The sequence below is a fragment of the Lepidochelys kempii genome, chromosome 17 (assembly GCF_965140285.1).
Source record: "Lepidochelys kempii isolate rLepKem1 chromosome 17, rLepKem1.hap1, whole genome shotgun sequence".
NCBI lineage: Eukaryota > Metazoa > Chordata > Testudines > Cheloniidae > Lepidochelys > Lepidochelys kempii.
Window position 1 is genome coordinate 4,418,385 of NC_136396.1, and position 19,882 is coordinate 4,438,266.

At 42.3% G+C, this 19,882-nt stretch overlaps 1 protein-coding gene across 4 annotated transcripts in view; it reads left to right on the forward strand.

The window, feature by feature from the left end:
• The window catches only part of VPS53 (VPS53 subunit of GARP complex), an 89,820-nt gene that overhangs the window by 31,965 nt on the left and 37,973 nt on the right, over positions 1 to 19,882 (forward strand). For 3 of the 4 annotated variants that reach the window (XM_073315574.2, XM_073315576.2, XM_073315577.1), the window contains exons 7-13: positions 574 to 693; positions 6,866 to 6,944; positions 9,490 to 9,633; positions 10,307 to 10,449; positions 11,177 to 11,318; positions 14,025 to 14,126; positions 18,620 to 18,714. In XM_073315574.2, the coding sequence (XP_073171675.1) occupies positions 574 to 693; positions 6,866 to 6,944; positions 9,490 to 9,633; positions 10,307 to 10,449; positions 11,177 to 11,318; positions 14,025 to 14,126; positions 18,620 to 18,714 (825 nt within the window). The remainder of the gene's footprint in view (positions 1 to 573; positions 694 to 6,865; positions 6,945 to 9,489; positions 9,634 to 10,306; positions 10,450 to 11,176; positions 11,319 to 14,024; positions 14,127 to 18,619; positions 18,715 to 19,882) is intronic. The other variant, XM_073315575.2, reaches the window with a different exon arrangement.

A 19,882-nucleotide genomic window follows, 5' to 3' on the forward strand; every position in this document is an offset into this window, starting at 1 on the left:
CCAGCTGAGAGCTTGCTGCACAGAACCTCATGTTTCTAGGCACTTATAGTTTAAACCCAGCCTTTCCAGCTGTACAGAGCCTGAAGAATACAGAAAAAGAAATAATTCAATTTGACTTTTCCATCATTTGCTCATGAAAGACATTAACAATGAAGTCAAGGCCAACCACTTTTCATTATAATTCTCTTCCCTGTGAGGCTCTAACTCATACTCTTCTGGGATGAGAAATATCTTAATTTGGGTCAATATGACAAAATAACATTTACTGCCTTCAAACCTGTACTGTTAAGTTGATGCATTCAGTAGTTTACATGTTCTTTGCCAAGAGTTACTTTTGACGTCTGTGTTTTTGAAGTATTATTAGCTGTATGCTGTCTCCGTTTATTTTAGCATCAGTTAAAACAAATTCTAATGCTGCAGCGGAATGTTAATGAACGTTTGTGTATTTTAGAAAAATAAATTTCAGTATGCGTTGCTGTGACCCAGAGAAGGATGAGGTAATCTATGGAATTGCCACCCAAGATCTGCCCTTTACACTGAGCCTGGTTTTATAATCTCTGATTTCCTCTTCAGGGCTATGACCAGGAGGAGACAGTACGGGGAAGTTGCCAATCTCCTGCAAGGTGTTGTGAATGTGTTAGAGCACTTCAACAAATATATGGGGATTCCACAGATACGCCAGCTTTCCGAAAGGTAAAATGATCGGTCTTTTTGCCCTTCACATGCCTGCGGGGAAAGGAAGTTAGAAAATGCATTGCACAGGGTAACTTTTCCAAGAATTTAAAGGCTGGATATATTCTTTGCAATTTATATCCAGCCAAAATGGATAGTTTAAAATTGGATGCAACTGGTTCATCTTTTTAACAGTCCATTTTATTCATAAATGATTATTATGTATACAATTCACAAATGACCTGGCTTCCCATTGCCTGGCTTTTAATAGGCATAGTAATTAATTTATTTACAGTGAACATCATTTTATGTGACCTCATAGGAATCTGTATTTGTAATAAACCCAGAGCTGATCTTTTCCACCACTTTCTTAGCCTTGTTTCTTTGGCCCAGAAGCATAACACAAAGTAGAAGATATGTACATTTAAAACAAAAGAATGCTCGGGGCCAGTTTCTGCCCTGATTTCCACCTGACTTCAATGGAGTTGCACAGAGTCAGGGCGAAATTTTTCCCCATAGTGTTGAGTCTAGAACTTCATGTGCTGATTCCCATTGGTTCATGCAGTGGGAGTCATCACTTTATTTTCCCTGAAATAACCAAACAAAGCTATTCTGAATCTACTGAGTTTTGTATGGTTTCCACCTGAAATTGACCCCACTTGGCTCTGAGCTCAGCAATTGAGGTTTGCAGCAACCACCCCATCCAGGAAAAAAATAAATGGACAAAACATGCCTGGTTCTGCTATGAAATTTTTTCACCCAGCTTGGTCATGGTGCTGTTTTTCTGGAATCGATTGAACAACAGAATCCGAACTAGTGAGCTGAGCTTGTGGTCTTTCTCTACACTGCTGCATAGGATACTCGGCCTTGATCTCTGGTTCTAGTCTCTTCCTGAATTAGCAGTGTATCTTGTCACCCACTACCACCGCCTTCTAGCTGATTAAGCATTCGTGTTGAGTGACCCACCCGGGCGTTCTTGGGGTGGGATGGCTTCAGTTGGGAATTTGAGGATGGGGCTGAGAAAATGGCTAGGAGACAGCTAGCGTGTTTTACCATCCCCTCACTCCTTGGTGGGGTTAAAATGAACCACACTGTGTACAAAACTGCCTGAGACGGTGCTAAAGGCAGAGCCAAAGAATCAAATTTAAAAGTGTGCTGTTAGCATTCATGCAGGGGATGGAGTGACAATGTTTTCATGGTAATGTGAACTCATAGACTTTAGCCTAATGTTTGCTTTTTGCATGCATGTGACTGCCATTCTCAGATATCAAAGAGGGGGCTTGGTAGAGGAGAGGGCCTTGGCGGAGCTCTGCAGATACAGTGTTTAGAATGGCTTTTGATGGCGTCCTTCCTAGGGAGAGCAACTAGCTGTCCAAGGCAGTATAGGATTGCAGGCAATATTGATGTCATTGCTTTAGTGTGTCTGAACACTGAAAACATAGAGGTAGAATCTGGCAGCTCCTCTGTACTGCGCTGACCCTTCTGCCAGAAAACCCAGTGGGGATGCATGTGTTCCACCCCGGTACTACTCCCCTCAAAGTCTGTGGAGACACCTGGGAATAATAGGCATGTGCCCTGGTTTGACAAAGCCCTTAAACACAGGCTTAACTTCAAGCACTTGCTTAAGCTACTTCATAGTCCAGGGAGTTTTAAGCAAATTCTTAAATGCTTTACTGAATTAAGGCCATGGTCCATGTATGTGCTGTACCCCAGAAATAGAAAGCATGCCCTTTTTCTTCTACATTGCTCCTGCTCTGCACAGTACCAATCTGATGGGAGCAGGGAGCTGTGGATGAGACTCTTGCTGGCCATTACACAGCCACGCATTAATGCTGCTTATGCACCTAATATATGTAACTGCTTATGTGGTGAGCCAGAATTTGGCCCATGGTTCCTTTGCTAATGTGCAGCCATTTATTTTATAGTGGCTTGGACTGTAAAATGAAACCTTTTCATAATGCCGGTAGAAGACACACTGGTGTCAAGTCCTACCACAAAATCTGGTAGGGGCCGGGAAGAAAACCTTTCTCTGTTTTACTGCCTCTCTAAGATAAGGCTATTAGAAGTGTAGGGAAAGTCTGTTCTTACTATTTTTAAGATCCTGTTTGTGGGATTTTCCTTTCTCTGTTTAGACAGTTACAGATGCACCATCTGGTAAAATTAGAAGTGGTTGTTTGTGGGGTGAAAGAAGAGCTACACCCAACATGTTGCTAGGATCTTGTTAGTACTTGACAGGCAGCAAATTATTGTGAAATGATTTATTGTTCTGTAATATCTGACCTGAGGTTGATTACACGTGTCCATATTCCAGCATGATTTGGATTTTTCATTTCTTTTCTCTTTCTTGCTTGGAAGTGTTTTAATTATTAACGTAACATTGAAGAAGAGTTGCTTAGCTTTAGCACTGTTTTCATCCTTTCAAGTTATTGTTTTTGGTGTACCTGTTCATTTGTTCTTTGGTTTAACAATCAATGCAACCCAAAGTGGGTTGAGGGGTCTTGCATGTTTGTGAAATCAAGCAATCCCTCTTAAAAGTAGAGTTGGATGAAGAACTACAACAACAATAATAATAATTTGAATATTTTATTTGTTAAATTGCTACATCATGATTTGACTAGCTCTCTTGTTCAGGGTGAATGAGATGAAGCCAAATGTGAAAACTTGGGAAAGAAAAGGGACAGCTGAACACTACTGGGTGGATTGCTGCAAGTAATATGGTTTTAATTTAAGTTCTTGCTGCGTGATGTTGCCAAATTTAATTGTATGTCATTTAACTGTTGTATTTCTACAGTCCTTTGTAAGTAACTCACCAGGTGCTTATAAGAGGTTTGACTGGATCCTCTTCTATTCAGGTTCTTGTACCGATGCTTTATATGGATCTATTGAGCATCAGATTTTGCATTCAAATTCAGCTGATATTTTTTCCAGCCATGCTTCTTAAAACAACTACTTATATGGTGTATTAAAGGATTACAGTAAACAGAGATACTGTTATCTCTCATTTCTGCTCTGTTTTCTATCTGCGGAGGGAGAATATAATTAGTGGTGAGAAACCCACCCATGAAAATGGTTTTAAAAGATTTGCAGATAGTGAGGGGAAAAAAGCCTGGAAAATATTTAGAAGAGACATAATTATAAGTCTCCCACAGAAAAACAGGCTAGTTCAGCCTCTTTTTATCTCAGCAGGCTGCCAGGAGCAGTCTAATATTTCTGGTAGCTTTGGCAAAAGGAATTGTGGTTTCTAGTAATTTACTGTTATTTGAAACTTAGCAAAGTTATTTTAAAAAGAAAAGAAAAGACAAGTAGAGGGCTAGAAGAGAAATAAGGTCTTTGCTAATACACATGTAGCCAAAGGTTGAAGGCATGTGTGAGCTGCCATAGCGAAATGCCCAGTCCGTGTTGTTTAGGGTCAAGGTGGCTGCTTTGTGGCGGTCCCAGCACTTGCTGGGAGTCAGGTAAAGGGAAGTTGTCAGCATAAAATTAGCACTAATAAACCACCAAAACTGAGTTAAACTAGCAACATCTGGAATGGCTGAAACAGCTGAAATTTTTCATTTATTTATATTTTACCATGGATGCTATTGGTTTCGTCTTTGCATTTCAGCTTGGGCACTGAAACTAGACAAGGCCGTAGTTTTGTAGACGTGTGCTCTGTTTTACACATGCAAATAGGCCTGGGGCTGCTAAAACGAGTGAAGTCACTCAGATGTGTACGTGTAGCAGGACTGAGGCCTCACTCGCTTCCTGTTTCCCTGTATTAATATTTTAAGTTTGTCACAATGAGGGGAATGTTTACATAAAGTATCACAAAATCACACCTGTCATCCTTGACTTCTTTTTTTTAAAAAGAAGAGATTTCTGTTTGTGTTACATTTCGTTAAAATCCATTTTAAAACTTTGATTCAGCAAGGCACATGTATGACTTTCAGCATGTGAGCAGTCATTGGGACTACTCACTTGCTTAAAGTTAAGCACATCCTTAAGTACTTTTCTGAATTAGTGCCTAGAACAACAAGTCTCAAAAATGGGTCTATAACTACTTCACAGCCTCTTTAATTCGTTCAGCTTTTTAGAAGCCAGTAGTTCTCCTACTCTGAGGTTCCTTTGTACTTTGTATTTCAGCTGGAGTCAAATGCTGATATTACTGTATCCTGTCAAATTTAAGGAAACGGGAATTACAGCAAACAGGTCCACATGTTCATATAAAGTCTCTTATTCACATGGCTCCAGACATGTTTTGAGGCCAAATGCTTGTTTATTTGTTAGTCCATTAAAAGATGCTGCTTTCTCAATCCACAGGTTTTTTTTCTTGAGGTTCAAGAGGTCTGATCCTACAGTCTTTTCTCACGTGAATTACTTGTCTGACTTAAGCAGGGTTACACCCACGAGTAAGGGCTGATGAAGTGGGCCTCTCTATTGCTACAATGTCCCCCCATAGTTTTATTATATTAATATAATTCCTTTAATATCTGGACTAGAGCTGGTTGGAAATGTTCTGACCAAACAGAGTCAGGCAGCCCTGGGAAGCAGCTGGCTTAGAGGAGTCCGAAAGCCTTGGGGTCTACAGTGCAGCATGGCAAGGCTGCACTGGAACCATAGACCCTGCCAGCCTGGGCAACAGCTGACTGACATTGATGTGAATCTGGTCAAGTTCAGTCAGCTGCGGCTGGCATTCTGGGGAACATATTTTGTTTCAGAAACACCTTGAACTGGTGTTTCCAAAAGGATTTTTTTTTCCAAAATTTCCAGTTCTCAGGAAATTTCAAAATTTGGTGCAAGCCAGAAATCCCAAATTTCAGCCAGCTCTAAGCTTGACCACAAAATAGAAGCATGAATGTAGATCTGAACCTGGAGTAGTGTTTAAACTTTCAAATAGCACTGGACAGCAAAGAACATAATTGAGAATTGCATTCAACATTGCAGGTAGAAAGCTTTTTGAAGGAAGATCCATGTAAGTAAATCAGGGAAAAGCAGATCATATTGTGAGAGCAGTACCTAAATACATACACACTCACACACACAAAATCTCACTGTAATTTTTACTGATATGGATTTTTCTGCATTTCAGCACCTAAGGGAAAATGACAGTTAAAGAATCCCGCTTTGTTGTTGTCACTTGTTGCATTTCAGCTATTGCTGGAACTGAACTGGGAAAATTAAATAAGCAAATCCTTCTTAGATATGGCTGGAAGGTCTTTTTAAACAATCCAAATCCACCCTCAATAAATATTTAAAAAAAAAAAATCCCAACTGCTCTTACTAACATATCTGTGTCTATGGAAAATCCACTGTTTTGTATAATCAGTTTTAGTCCTTAAAGCAGTTCCAGTACAGTAAAAAGTGATGGAAGGTTTCAAGGGTTGCAAAGGGACTTAAGTGCTTAGCTATTTACTTTGGCACGCTCCAGAATGTGTAGGCATTTCCATTTCTCTAAAAGAATCAATTAAGCCCTGTCAACTTTTATTTCTGAAAGTTAGAAGCTTTGTTCTCTCAGCTAAGTCAAACAAAAGATGGATCTTGTATATGGCTCTTTAAAGAAAACAAAAGATTGAGTTGTTTAAACATTTCCACCCTCTTCAAGTCCTAGCTCTTTCGTTCTCCTAAAGAAATAAAGGACTTATGTGTGACTGTAGCCAAAGGATACTTGAATGGAGGTATTTAACAATAGGTCAGTCCACCTGGGAGCTGTGAATAATTCCACTCTGGAAACAGAGGTTTTGTGAAGCCTTTTATATCTTAAAAATATACTTTTAATTAAAATATCAATGGTGCCCATGAATATAGAGGCCTAGATTGTCTGCTTGTGTAAACTGGTATAGTTCCATTGGAGTTAAAAGAACTACTGATTTATACCAGCTGAAAAACTGATCCAGAATGACAGCACTAATTTATAGTGGGGGGGGGGGGGTTTAAAATCAAGCATTTCTTCCATTAGAACTTAATAAACATAGTCACAGCACTAACTTGTTAGCCAGATGTACTTAGCAAAAAAAATAAAAATCCCACCTGATCCGGTTTTGATGAAATAGCCTACATAATGTGGATATGACTTTAAATTATGCCAGGTTTTTGTGTATTTTCATCTAGCTGCTTGGTTTGAAGAGCATGTTTGAGCAACATTTGTAGATTTCAAACACAAAACAACTAGTTGTAATTCCGGGAACAAAGTAATTGTTTGCTCTTTTTCTGGCAGGGTAAAGGCTGCCCAAAATGAGTTAGGACAACAAATCTTGGCAGATTTTGAAGAAGCTTTTCCTTCCCAGGGCACAAAGGTATTGTGGCTTTTTTCTCCCTCTAATGAACAGTCTGTTGTTCAAATGAAATGTCAAATATAATCATCATGGGTTTTTATTTATTATTTGATCTATGTGCGACTTCTTTTGTTTTAGGAGATATTTTAGAAAGAAACCTAGTCTCCTGAGTGTTAGTGTAATGCGTATAGTTTTTCTTACTGTTTTCCATCAAGTAAATGTATGTAAATAGGATGACATTCAATAAGGATAAATGCAAAGTACTCCACTTAAGAAGGAACAATCAGTTGCACACATACAAAATGGGAAATGACTGCCTAGGAGTACTGTGGAAAAAGATCTGGGAGTTATAGTGGATCATGAGTCAACAGTGTTACACTGTTGCAAAAAAAACAAACATCATTCTGGGATGTTTTAAGCAGGAGTGTTGTAACAAGACACAAGAAGTAATTCTTCCGCTCTAATCTGCGCTGATTAGGCCTCAACTGGAATATTGTGTCCAGTTCTGGGCACCACATTTCAGGAAAGATGTGGACAAATGGAGGAAGTCCAGAGAAGAGCAACAAAAATTATTTAAAGGTCTAGAAAACATGACCCATGAGGGAAGATAGAAAAAATTGGGTTTGTTTGGCCTGGAGAAGAGAAGATTGAGAGGGGACATAACAGTTTTCAACGACATAAAGGATTGTTACAAGGAGGAGGGAGAAAAATTGTTCTCGTTAACCTCTGAGGATAGGACAAGAAGCAATGGGCTTAAATTGGAGCACGGGCAGTCTAGGTTGGACATTAGGAAAACCTTCTTAACTGTCAGGGTGGTTAAGCACTGGAATAAATTGCCTAGGAAGGTTGTGGAATCTCCATCGTTGGAGATTTTTAAGAGCAGGTTAAACAATCACCTGTCAGGGATGGTCTAGATAATACTTAGTCTCTTCCCCATTGCCAGTCCCTGGAGCGCTATAAAAATGAAAACCCCACTATGCTGCAATGAGCTGGTATGTTCGTGGATACTAACAAGCAGAAGTCCAGCAATAATTTTGAATTACTGCTTGCTCTGTGGAGAATTTGGATTCCTTGCACAGGAGGAGCTAACTCTGTCTTCCAAAATACCACCACTGCTCCTTGACCATATACCTAATAAATCATTTGCCTTGTCTCTTCAGTTTCATTGCCCGGGGATGTGACCCATGAATACAACAGAGTCTCATAGTTTCATTGTTTACTTTTAATGTTTGAAATGGGCACTTGAAGGTGCAGTTAATGTACTAGATTTTTTCATTCTCTGGACGCCTGGACTCAAATCTGGCTTATTTGTCAGAAACAAAATGGGTCTTGTAGTGAGACAGTTAGTCCACATCAAAGATCATAGCAGTAGCAGATCCTGGTAAGAAGCAGTTCACAAAGTGTATTGCAGGTCATGATCAAAATGTGATGGCAAGGCTGTGTAAAGGAAGCTTTCACAGTGACAGCCCCGCAGTCTCTGGCTTCTGATCACTGTTGTCACTATTGCTTTAAAGAGCTCTTATTTTTAATTTAAAAATTCACTTCTAGGGTCAGATCCTCAGCTGGGGTCAGCTGTTATAGCTCCATTGAGACCAGCAGAGCTGCATTGTTTTATAGATCTAGGCCACAGTTTTTATAAGAGGTAACAAAATTGGGACAGGCACTGTCTTTTTGTTCTGTACAGCACCTCCCACAGTGGGCCAGGACTGGCCTGCTAGGCACTATGGGGATGCAAAAGATGGTGGTAATAGATGTAACAATTCTTAGATTTGGCTTACAACTTCTTGCTTATTCTTCCTGCAAAGCCTAGAGTTCTCTGTGAATAACTACCTTGTATTATAAAGCATCTTACATGCAGATGGGCCCCAAAACACTTGAGAAATGTTACTAAGCCCTTGTACAAGTATAGGGATCGCTTTGCCCATCACTGCACTGGTGGAACGCAACGAATGTTTAAGAACAGGGATTGCACAATGGCAGCCTTACTTCAAGCTCATTGAAAGCAATGGAGAGGCTTTGAAAGAGCCCCTGAACAGAGTAACTCTGTGTCCACTTGAAACTGCACTGGGGGGTGGGATTTTACTGAAGATGCTTCTAAGCGACTGTGATGTTTGCGGTCTTGTGCGGTAAAGCTGTGGTATGTGCCAATATCGACCAGCAATCAAATAACTTTCTAAATGTTGAAGCTTTGATCAACTCCTGTCTGCTTTTTATTTTTATTTTCTGTTTTGGCCCTCCGTGCAGCTGGGAACAAGGTTGCTTGTCCCAGGATTGCTTTGTTAGTCATCGTTCTTTAGAGAATTATTCTGTGTATAGTGAAGGGCTTAACGAAAATGGTGTGCTGAGCTGGCTGTGCTTTGCTGCAGGTTGCTGAGAGATGTTTCATTGTTCATCCACCAGAAGCCAGATACCTAAGCATCAGTAAGCCGGGCAGCAGCAGTGGAAGGAAAAGGAAACTAAAAGTAGAGGACAAAAACAAGATGAAGCTGCAAAACCCAGTAGATTTTGCAATTTCTCCTTTAGGCTTTTTGGCTAGTAAATCTTTTGTTCTTGTTTATTTTGACAGAGGCCTGGCGGTCCCAGCAACGTCCTCCGTGATGCCTGTCTAGTTGCTAGTGTCTTAGATCCCAGAATCAAACAGGAAATCATCAAGAAATTTATTAAACAACACCTCTCAGAATACCTGGTACTTTTCCAGGAAAACCAAGACGTAAGTGGAACACAGCATGCTATGGTTAGATTTTGTGTTGCAAAAGAAATGGATTTTGCTTTGTTGGCAGCTACTAATTTCATATTTTCCCAGCTTGATTTTGTAATATTTGTTTCTGAACTGTGTCAGAGATGAGTAATGACTTAATGATGTGCTATTGAGTGGATGATGATTTAGGATGTGGTCTTGTGCTGTACTTTTTCCTTCTACACAGCACTAGCAAGGATCCTGCAGGCAACTGGTGGCCCAAGTGCCAGAGTTGGAAAGCCAGCTGAAAATGGGAATTCAGGAATTCCTGAGTTCTAATCCCACTGACTTCCTCTGGGGCTTCAATTCTCCTTCTCTAAAACGGGAATAATATGTACCTTGCACCAGAGTGCTGGGAATAAATGAGAGAATGGGTGAGATTTTCAAAAGCACCTGAGTGATTTAAGAGCACAGCTGCCATTGACATTCAGTAAGACTAGTGCTATTAAGTCACTTCAGCATGTCTGAAAATCCCTCCTGTATTTAAGCAGTCTGAAGGTGTGCTAAGTATTATTTTTGTTGTTCAGTTCCATTTGACTTCAAGTTTCTTAGCCCCACTTCTTCTCTAAAGCCACTAGAATATACTTAGGCAACATGTCTAAATATTAGCAGCTGCAGGCTGTACAGTGTTCTTCATCTCATTCAGGTCGCCTGGCTAGATAAAATTGACCGACGCTATGCTTGGATTAAACGTCAGTTGATGGACTATGAGGAAAAGTACGGGCGGATGTTTCCGCAGGAGTGGTGCATGACGGAGCGCATCGCCGTTCAGTTCTGCCATGTTACGAGGTGAGCACAAACGCAGCTCATCGTGCTTCCTAGCATGGTGAATTTTGCTAAGAGGGCATATCCATGTTTTTCGCTGAGTTGATGGCAGATCTGTAAGATTTTAAAATGCTGCTGTTAAATGTCTTTGTAGAGTGGTTACTGCCTGTGACTTACAAAGGGAAAAAAATGCTGTTTAGGTGATAATCCTGAGAGAGAATTACAGAAATACATTGAATACACAGATATTGATATAAAAGGAAAAGCCAACCTTCCCTGCAGCAGAGCTGTAGATGAGTAACGAGCCTGGGAAGCCTGGGACTGCCATCTCACAGAGCTAGCTCCTTGAAAGCCAATTCCCCCAGGAGACCGAAAAGTATGCGCCAGCCAAGGTCCCCAAAGCATTTGTCCCTGCTGCTGTTCTCTGACCCCAATTATAAGCACTGCTCTCACCAAAGCTTTGTTACTGTAGGGTTTTCTGGCTAAGAACAGTACATTGGATGTTAGTGGCTGGTGTCCTGTTACGCACAAACCTCACATGGGTATGAATTCTGAAACCTAATCTGTATGGGAGTTTAGCAGTTAAATGAGAATGGCTTAGGAATTAACTTGAATTTAGTGACGAGAGCTGGCTCGCTATAGGAACTGGACTGAGTTACGACCATAAGCTTCAAATCTTTTTCTTAATATGTGCATAAGTAATTGATCTCTTCAAGCACGAAATCACATCCTTCATTTCCCTCCCTTTCAGGACTGAGCTTGCTAAGATCATGCGCACAAGAGCTAAAGAGATTGAGGTGAAATTGCTTTTGTTTGCCATTCAGAGAACGACCAACTTTGAAGGGCTGATGGCTAAACGCTTCTCGGGGTGCACTCTGGCTGATGGGACCGTGGTAAGGAAACTTCTAAAGAACAGCCCTACAGCCCTAGCAGTTACGGGAAGAAACTCCCATCCTCAGCTGTAACTGGGGCAGTGAGGCGCTATAAAGGATACCTTTTGAAAGCCTCTGCCCAAAAGATGTTAGCCTGGATTGGAGAGCAGAGAGTTTTTGATCCTAGGTACTCCACCTGGGGCACAGAGAACCCCCTTCCTCCCCTACCTCTTGAGGGTGCATGGTTATCCTACTTCTCCTACAATTCTCCTGCGCCTCTTTAATTAAATTATAGCTGAAGCCCCTTTGTTATGAAGAGCCACTACATAATTATACCACAGAATATGCATCATGACACAAGTTTCTTGCACGCTGATACAACATCATAACTGAACATTTTCCCCTCTTCTCAGTGCTCCTTTCCAATTACTGCATGGAAAAGGTCCCATCCTGCCTTAGCCGTGGGGTTTACTCTTATTTGCTGGGGAAAGTGGCTTTGGGAAAGGACCCTGGCAGCTTGCATGCGGCCTTGTCTCATTTCATTGTTCCGAGCTCTGTCTGTTACCAGCATGTCCATTAGCTTAGGGAGTGTTCCTGGGATTGTCACTCTGATTTTTCTGCCTGGAATCTAAGATGAGCAAGTGGAGTGCTAAACACATGCTGCCTAGACAGCACAAATGCCAGATGTGGCTCAAAGACCGCAGGTTTGAGGAGCGCTGCTCCGCAGTGTTAATCTGCGGAGGCCTGTTTGGACTCTTATCTTTGAGGAAGCTGTATAGGTGTAATGGTTTCCATCAGGGCCCACTGTGATGGATTGAACCATTACTATTTGCTGTAATGCAGTGGATGGTGCCAATTAAAGGGGGAGTTCTTTAACACTTCCTTCAGTTGATTGATTGGAGAGTTCTTCACAATCTGATTTTCATTTTCCCAGAATATTTATTATCCAATGTGCTGTTAATTAGCTGACTGCATTGGGTTGTTCTCATTCTCCCTTCAGAAACAGGATGCACGGAAGCAATTGTAATTGAAGAACAACAAAAGAGGAGAGAAGGGAGTTTGAAATAAAGAAAATTAATTTCTTTTCCTGGCAGCCTTTCTCTCACTTCTGATTCTGTTTAGGGACCATGAAGCCTGGGATTGCTGTCATTTGAACTCTTTTTTAAACACAAAACATAGCATGTAATTATATATGGGTATACGGACAATACACAGTGGAGATGAGTGGCAGAGGGGAGCCGAAATACAGGATTTGCTGCAGCAGCACTGTTCTGTAGTTAACTGCTGTGTCAGCAATTCTGTAATAAAGCCCCTGTTTAAAGAGGTTAGAACCAAGTCTTGCCAATGCAAGGCAAGACTTGGCCAATGGAGCATGTGGGCCCCTTTTGAATGGTCGGAGTGTAACCAGTAAAGACTCATTCTGGCTTTGCATACTTGGTCGTGTTTCTGTGAGTTACAAGGAACTTGCAGAGGTTTTCTGTCTGAGGGGTGGACAGATGGTGACACGCCACCTCACTTTCTACCAAGCCCGCTGTAGACCAGTGGGCAGAAACCTTAGCTGGCAGCGATGAACGATGCTGTCAGGAGCAGCAGAGTTTAGTCCCTTTTCTTGGAGCTTTTGTGCACAAAAGATTCCAAATAAACCCAAGAACAGAACAATGCATCCCAATTGCTGGAGCCCTTTCTAGCTTCTTAGCCTGCTGCGGGGGAAAGGACACTCGAGCTAGCCATGCCACAGCCACTTGCTCGCTACCTTTCTGTGTCCACCCCCATTACTTACTTGGTGGGCAGATCTCTGGGTTACCCCCTCATGCACTGGGGCTTGCTACGTTATCACACTCACATACCACCTGTGATTTGCCCCACAGCACAGTCTGTCCTGGCTGGCTAAGCCAGTTTGGAAACCATGTGACTGGAGTCTCACATGGGTATTTCCCTCCCCTGCCCCACCCCACCATCTCTATATTTCCATCTCCGTGTGACCAAGAAGTGCTCTTACAGGGCAGCCCTCGAACGGAAGCCACTCTGCTCCCCTTCCCCTAGCAGGCTCTTCACCCTCTCCAGCCTCTTAGTGCTCCACAGCACCATTCGCTTGTCGGCCAGTAAAGACCATGTTGCCGCTAGCTCAAACTCTGCTTCTTCCCTCTTGAGTGTTTAGCACCAATTCTGGGTTCTGCTTCTAATGCTTGATGGAGCAGCGAGCAGAGTTTGGAGCCCTGAACTGTGACCCGCTGACCACCCAGCTTGCTAGCTATTAAAGATCCCAGGGCTAATTTTGGGAGAGTAGGAATTTGTTGTGGTGGTGTTAGCCAGAATTTCCCTTCCTGGGGTGTATTGGCAGATTGGGGAGCCCAGCACTGGAACAGAAGGGCATGCTGCCTGTCAGGAGTGAGATGCATTGATAGAGCAGTGGAGGAGGATGGGGGACTCTAGTTGTAGCCTAGCAGGAGGTAGGATGGAGGTGCTTGGCAGTACGCCTCACCGTCAGTCTTTCACTTCGTTGAGCTTTGAATTCATTTCTGCGTTTTCACAAAGCAGACCTCTGGCTGATACTTGCTTTCGATGTTCTGTGGTCATCCGTGATCTGTAGATTTATTCCCATAAGACAATCGGGCAGGGAGGGGAGACGCAGATAGGGCTTAGGAAGGCAAAGCGAGAATGCAGCAACGTGGCTGATGTCCCAAAAGGAAACTGTCTCTCCCTTTACTGACTTTCTTTTTTTAACAGAAAAAGGCAGAGCTGCCACCTCCCTCCACCAACCCATTTCTGGAAGATGAAACTGGGACAGAGACGGACGAAACTGTGATAGAGAAAGGCGATATAGACAGAGTAAGTCTTCCAAGTTCCTTATCTGCAAACAAAAGAGTCCCAGTTCCTGAGACTCTCTGGAAGTCCCTAAGCTTTTTTTCCAAATCTATTTGAGAAGTTCATTGTCATTGCCACATGCTGAGCATGTGGTCCAACAAATACTTTGGTCCAACAAATACTTTACAGCAATGGTCCCTCACTGGACACATCTCCCCATGTGACTTCAGGTCATAGGTGTTCACTTTATTGAAACAAACCCGGTTTTACTCCTCCAAGGTAGGGAGAATGAGCTGGGTTCTAGTCTACCTTGCATGTCAGCAACCTGGTCAGCAGCTGAAATGTAACTGGAGAACCCTTACTGACAAAAGGCACCAGAATATAATTGGGTTTTCAGATCCTAGATGATATTTGCTGTGCTGGCCATTTGAGAATCATATTTTGCTTTGTCAACTGGGCAAATTAAACCTCAAATCAGTGAATGAGAATAAATATGGGAAGCTCATTATGTGTAATTTTTCACTTTCGCTCCAAAAATATGAGTGGAGGGATTTTTATATCCTGTTTGTTTGTTCTCCATTCCCTCTCCAGGGATGGGAAAGCGAAGCACTTACGTAACACTTTGCACCTTTAGAGCACTATACAAACAGTAAATGAATGTGCTGGAAGTGGTATTCTTTGTTTTAATAGACACCAATCTCAAAGCCAACAAGCCGCTTTATTTTGCTCGATACAGTTGAAGGTTGCAGAGCGTTAATTGTGAGCTGCTTGGGGCAGGGACCATCTTTTTGTTCTGGTCCTGCTCCGTGCCTGGGGGTCACTGAAATGCAAATAATTTAATAATCATAATAAAGAAAGTCCTAAAGCAGATATTTTTAAAAACAAGGATTTGTTCCTCCCGGTGGGATATTACCTTGATGGCCTTGGCTATCAGGAACCTGAGTTTGAGCTCCACCTTCCTGAGCTTGTTAGGGGCAGGAAATGATCTGGAGGTAGGATGTTGTGGGCCAGGGAGGTCTGAGCATGGTGTGTCCTTTGAGAATGGCCCTTTTTACCAATGGGCGGTGTGGGCATTGACTTGTTCCTGTCTACCCTACGCTGGCTAGGAGAAAGCCAGCCACGAGGAAAGGTGTTGGGGAGGGAGTAAAGTGTAAGAAAAACTGAGGGGATTCTCAAGGGCGCCAGAGGGCAGGCGAGGGACTAAATGAACTGCAGAACCATCCCCTGTTTTTAATGAACAGCTGAATGTACTAACTTGTCAGAAGGCAATTCAAGTATTTCTGAGCAGGGAATTGTCTAGTTCCCAGCATACAAGGAAGTTGGTTTCCTTCCTGGCATCAAGTCTGTGCCAGCCCGTCGTGCCATTCCCTGTAGTGCTTCTTGTGAGGGAGGGAGCCCCACTTTTGGCATTCCCCAGATTACTACCCTTGAGAATGGCACCACGATTGGCTGGAGCTGTGAGTGCACTCAGCAAAGCCCCGCCCAGCTGAGGCACACCTGGGAAGGAGGTTTGCCTCCTAGGCACCACTTGGTGACTAACACTTGCACATTAGTGGCAGAGCCTCGTATATTTCACTCGCCTTTGCTGGCAGGAGAGGAGCAGAAAAAGAAGAGGGTGAAGGTGGAGGGGGCTGGGAGGTAGAAAGCCTCTAAGATATTAGTGCTGATGACTGAGGACATGTGTAAGTGGAAGAGGGCTACTGGGGGGGCACAAGAGTGAGGGGAAAGAAATCAAAGAAATCCACGTTAAAAAGAAACCCTTCTGGTGATCCTAGCAGTTAGATTTAATCTGTTTACTTTGGATAGTAATAAAAGGAAACTGGGCCAGCTGCAGACCTCCTTACTGTGACAACAGTAACCTTTTATTATTCCATCAAACTCCAGGAGGAAATAGCTTAAACATCTGCAGCTCTTGGACAGCATTCATGCACTCTGAAATACTGCTTCAGTGCTACTGTTAGAAGATTTAGTATTTTGTCTCTCTAAGCAGTGTGGGGTGCAGGATGATGCAGAGAGAGAGAGAGGGACAGCACACACAATCTCTGCTTTAATCCAGCTCTTCCAGCCACAGGAACGGTAAACATCACTAGCCTAGTGAATCCCTGATTCCCTGATGCACAAGGTGGTCCTGTCAGAGCTCCCGTTCCAGAGACCTCTGGGAATGGTGTGTTTTAGAAATGCCACCCATTGCTTTCTTCCTGAAGCCAAGGAATGTACACATCCAGCTGGATTGCACAGGCGTTGGCAAAGCACAGGATTGGGGGATGCTGGGCAGTTGCTCTCTCCCAGAGTCATAAAAGCTCACATTCCCCAGTGTTGTTGTTCATGAAAAGGTTAATGAAACCAGGTTCATGGAGTGTTCTGGCCTCCATAAATTGTTGGTTCACGTAGGCTTTGCAGCCACACATTATTACTCATTTTTGTGTGCGCTAGTCTTAATTATTTCTATGAAATGCTGGTGTTTCCAGTCTCTGTGCACATTCCACAGGTGACCCAGTGCCTCCTTGTCTGTTGTTTAGGAAAGCACGTGGGAAAGAGCTCTCTAGTTCCTTTTCTTAGGATGAAAAGGCTTTTTCAAAGAGGGAAAACTCAGCTCTTCATTGGCTGGGCATTGAACCTAAGTCTCTGGCAAGGGAGGTGAGAATTCTACCACCGAATCATCAGTGCTTTCTTTGCAGGCTGTGAAATTGTCTGGTTGCTAAGAAATGGAGACAACAGAAGAAAGTGTCGATATCAACATTTAAAAATTCTAGATACGGTACAAATATTTGGAGGCTTTAAAGCCCCAATTCAGCATTGTCCTTAAGCATGTGCAGAATGTTAAACATACGAACAGCCCCATTGACTTTGCTGAATCAGTGAATGAGCTGGGCTTTGGAAATATAGACTCCCAGAAAGGAGGATGTGCCATGGTTATGAGTTGGGCTCGGCACTTAAAAAATATTATATGAAATAAAATAAGAATAAGACAGATGACCCAAAATTGTGCATGTACTTAATGTTGCAAATCTGATATGAAAAATAGTATTATTAGTGATAATTTTAAAACATAACCTCCCTCCCCCCATAAAATATGTTGTCATAGTGAAAGAGATCCTACCGTGCTCTGTGCATTGATAATTGCAACCCTGGGATCTGCTTACCTAAATTCCACCTGAGTATAGTATATTTCATGTCTTAAAATGTAGGTATGTGTTCATTGTGCTTTTAAACAGCTGCTGTGCCCATCTCTAATGGGGTTTCCTTTTGATGGTGTTTCCTTACTATTAACCAATCTTCACAACTTCCCTATTTATTTGCAAAGTGCTTAGAGATCCTCTGTTTAAAGGTGTTATAAAAGCACAAACTATTCTTTATTGTAAGAGAACTCTACAAGTGAAAAGACAACTCTCTGAAAGACCATACATTTATTTTACTGCAAGCTGGGAGGGGTTGAAAGCACTTGGGAGGACAAGATGCCAGATGCAAAATGTCCTTGACACATTGGAGGATTGGTCTGAAATCAACATGATGAAATTCAGTGAAGACAAGCACAAATTACTTCACTTAGGAAGGAAAAATCAAATGCACAACTACAAAATGGGGAATAAGTGGCTAGGTGGCAGTACTGCTGAAAAGGATCTGGAGGTTATAGTGGATCATAAATTGAGTACAAGTCAACAGTTTGCAGTGAAAAAAGCTAATATTCGAGAGTGTATTAACAGGAGTGTTGTATGTCAGATGCGAGAGATAATTGTCCTGCTCTACTCAGTGCTGGAAGGCCTCAGCTGGAATACCGTGTCCAGTTCTGGGCGCCACCACACTTTGGGAAAGATATGGACAAATTGGCGAGAGTCCAAAGGAGAGCAAGAAAAATGATAAAAGGTTAAGAGAACCTGACTAATGAGGAAAGGTTAAAAAAAACTGGGCAGTTTAGTCTTGAGAAAAGAAGACTGCGGGGGGACGTGAGAAGTCTTCTAATATGTTAAGGGTTGCTATAAAGATGACAGTGATCAATTGTTCTCTACGTCCACTGAAGGTAGAACAAGAAGTAATGGGCTTAATCTGCAGCAAGGGAGATTTAGGTTAGATATTCGGAGAGGCTTACTAACTAATCCCTGTCACTGGAGGTTTTTAAGAACAGGTTGGACAAACACCTATCAGGGATGGTCTAGGTTTACTTGGTCCTACCTCAGTGCAGGGAGCTGGATTTGATGACTTCTTGAGGTCTCTTCCAGCCCTACACTTCTATGATTCTATGGACATCTTACGATGTGAAGGGTCCAAACCAGGTTATATATGTTGTTAGCAACACTTTATCTTTCAAAGCAAATAAACCAGGCAAATAAACACAAGAGAATATTGCTAGATTGAGGCAAACCGTGACCCTCTGTACATTGTTGGTTATCTAGCCATAGAGTTCTGGGTTATAATAAAGTTCTAAGGAATGTAGGTCCTGCTGTGCTATTTTCTTTGCTATTTTCTGTAGAAGTTTGATGGCAGGTTTCCAATCATTGCTCTAAATGGTTTCGTTGCAGCCCAAGAAGCCAAAGGCGCCAGACAACCCATTTCATGGCATCATTTCCAAGTGCTTTGAACCTCACCTCTATGTATATATTGAGTCCCAGGACAAGTGAGTAAAAAGCATGCACCCTTTTTTTTTTTTTGTCTTAATTGAATGTGTATTATGATGAGGGTTTTCTCAAATTCTGCTTTGCTCGCTTTAGTCAGCAACAGTAGTGCCGCTCCTTCATCTCTTAAAAAGGATGTGATGTACAGAGATGGACCCCCCAAAAAGAGAAACTGCAGAGGGATGTTTGTGTTTGACACACACCCCACGTTGGAAAATTCACAATGAAAGGTGGCCAAAATGGGGCCCACCAAGTCCTATAATGCACTCTGTTGCTTCCTTGCTGAGAGATGTGACTCGCAGGCACTACAAGTCCCAGCATGCACCATTTTGACAGTCTGGGTTGCCAAACCACATTGCAGGTTCCATTAATTTCCGCAGCCCTTGCTTCCTTATTTAAAAAGGAGAGTGGCTACCATTGGATGTTTGTGTTCAAATCAGGAAAAGAGTTTAGGCTTCTGGTAAGTTACTAGTGTGGCCTTGGGTTGGGCAAAGTTTGAATGCCCCTGATGTGATTGGATCATGGTGTTCTCTAGTCCCATAGGCTTGGAGCCTCTTGGGAAGCAGGCTTTTCTCCTGCAATATGAGCAATGAAGACTCAGAGCATAGTCAACTGCCCCTCCATGATAAACACTTATCTTTCATCTCAAGTCCTACATCTATAGTTTTGCTTATTAATGTTTTGCATCTGTCTTATCCCTGCTGTGTGTGGGTTTACCTCTCTGTAAAATGGATGTAACACCTGCCTTAAAGGGGTGTTCTGAGATTTGATTATTTGTATAAACACCTACGCATGAAGCGTGCTATGAATGTGCTAGCTATTATCAAATAGGTTTTCTGTCACTCCCGGCCCACCATTTTGCTTAGTATCTGAGTCACCGTAAACTATTAAAGCATCATCATCATTTCTGTCTCACTGCAGAATATTTAGAGATCCTCTGAATGGAAGATGTTCTAGCCTAGGGCTCTCAAACTTTTCTATAGGCTTGACCACATCTTCATAGACTGTTTCCTGGGCACCTTCCCTCCCATTTGTGATCAAATAATGCCCCCATGACAACTGCAGTGACTGATTACAGGGAAAAGTGATAATGGGAAAGTATTTAAAATAGTTTAGCTTCTTTTAATATAACTTAAGGGTTGGGGGAGCGGAGGAGGAGTCACCATCATG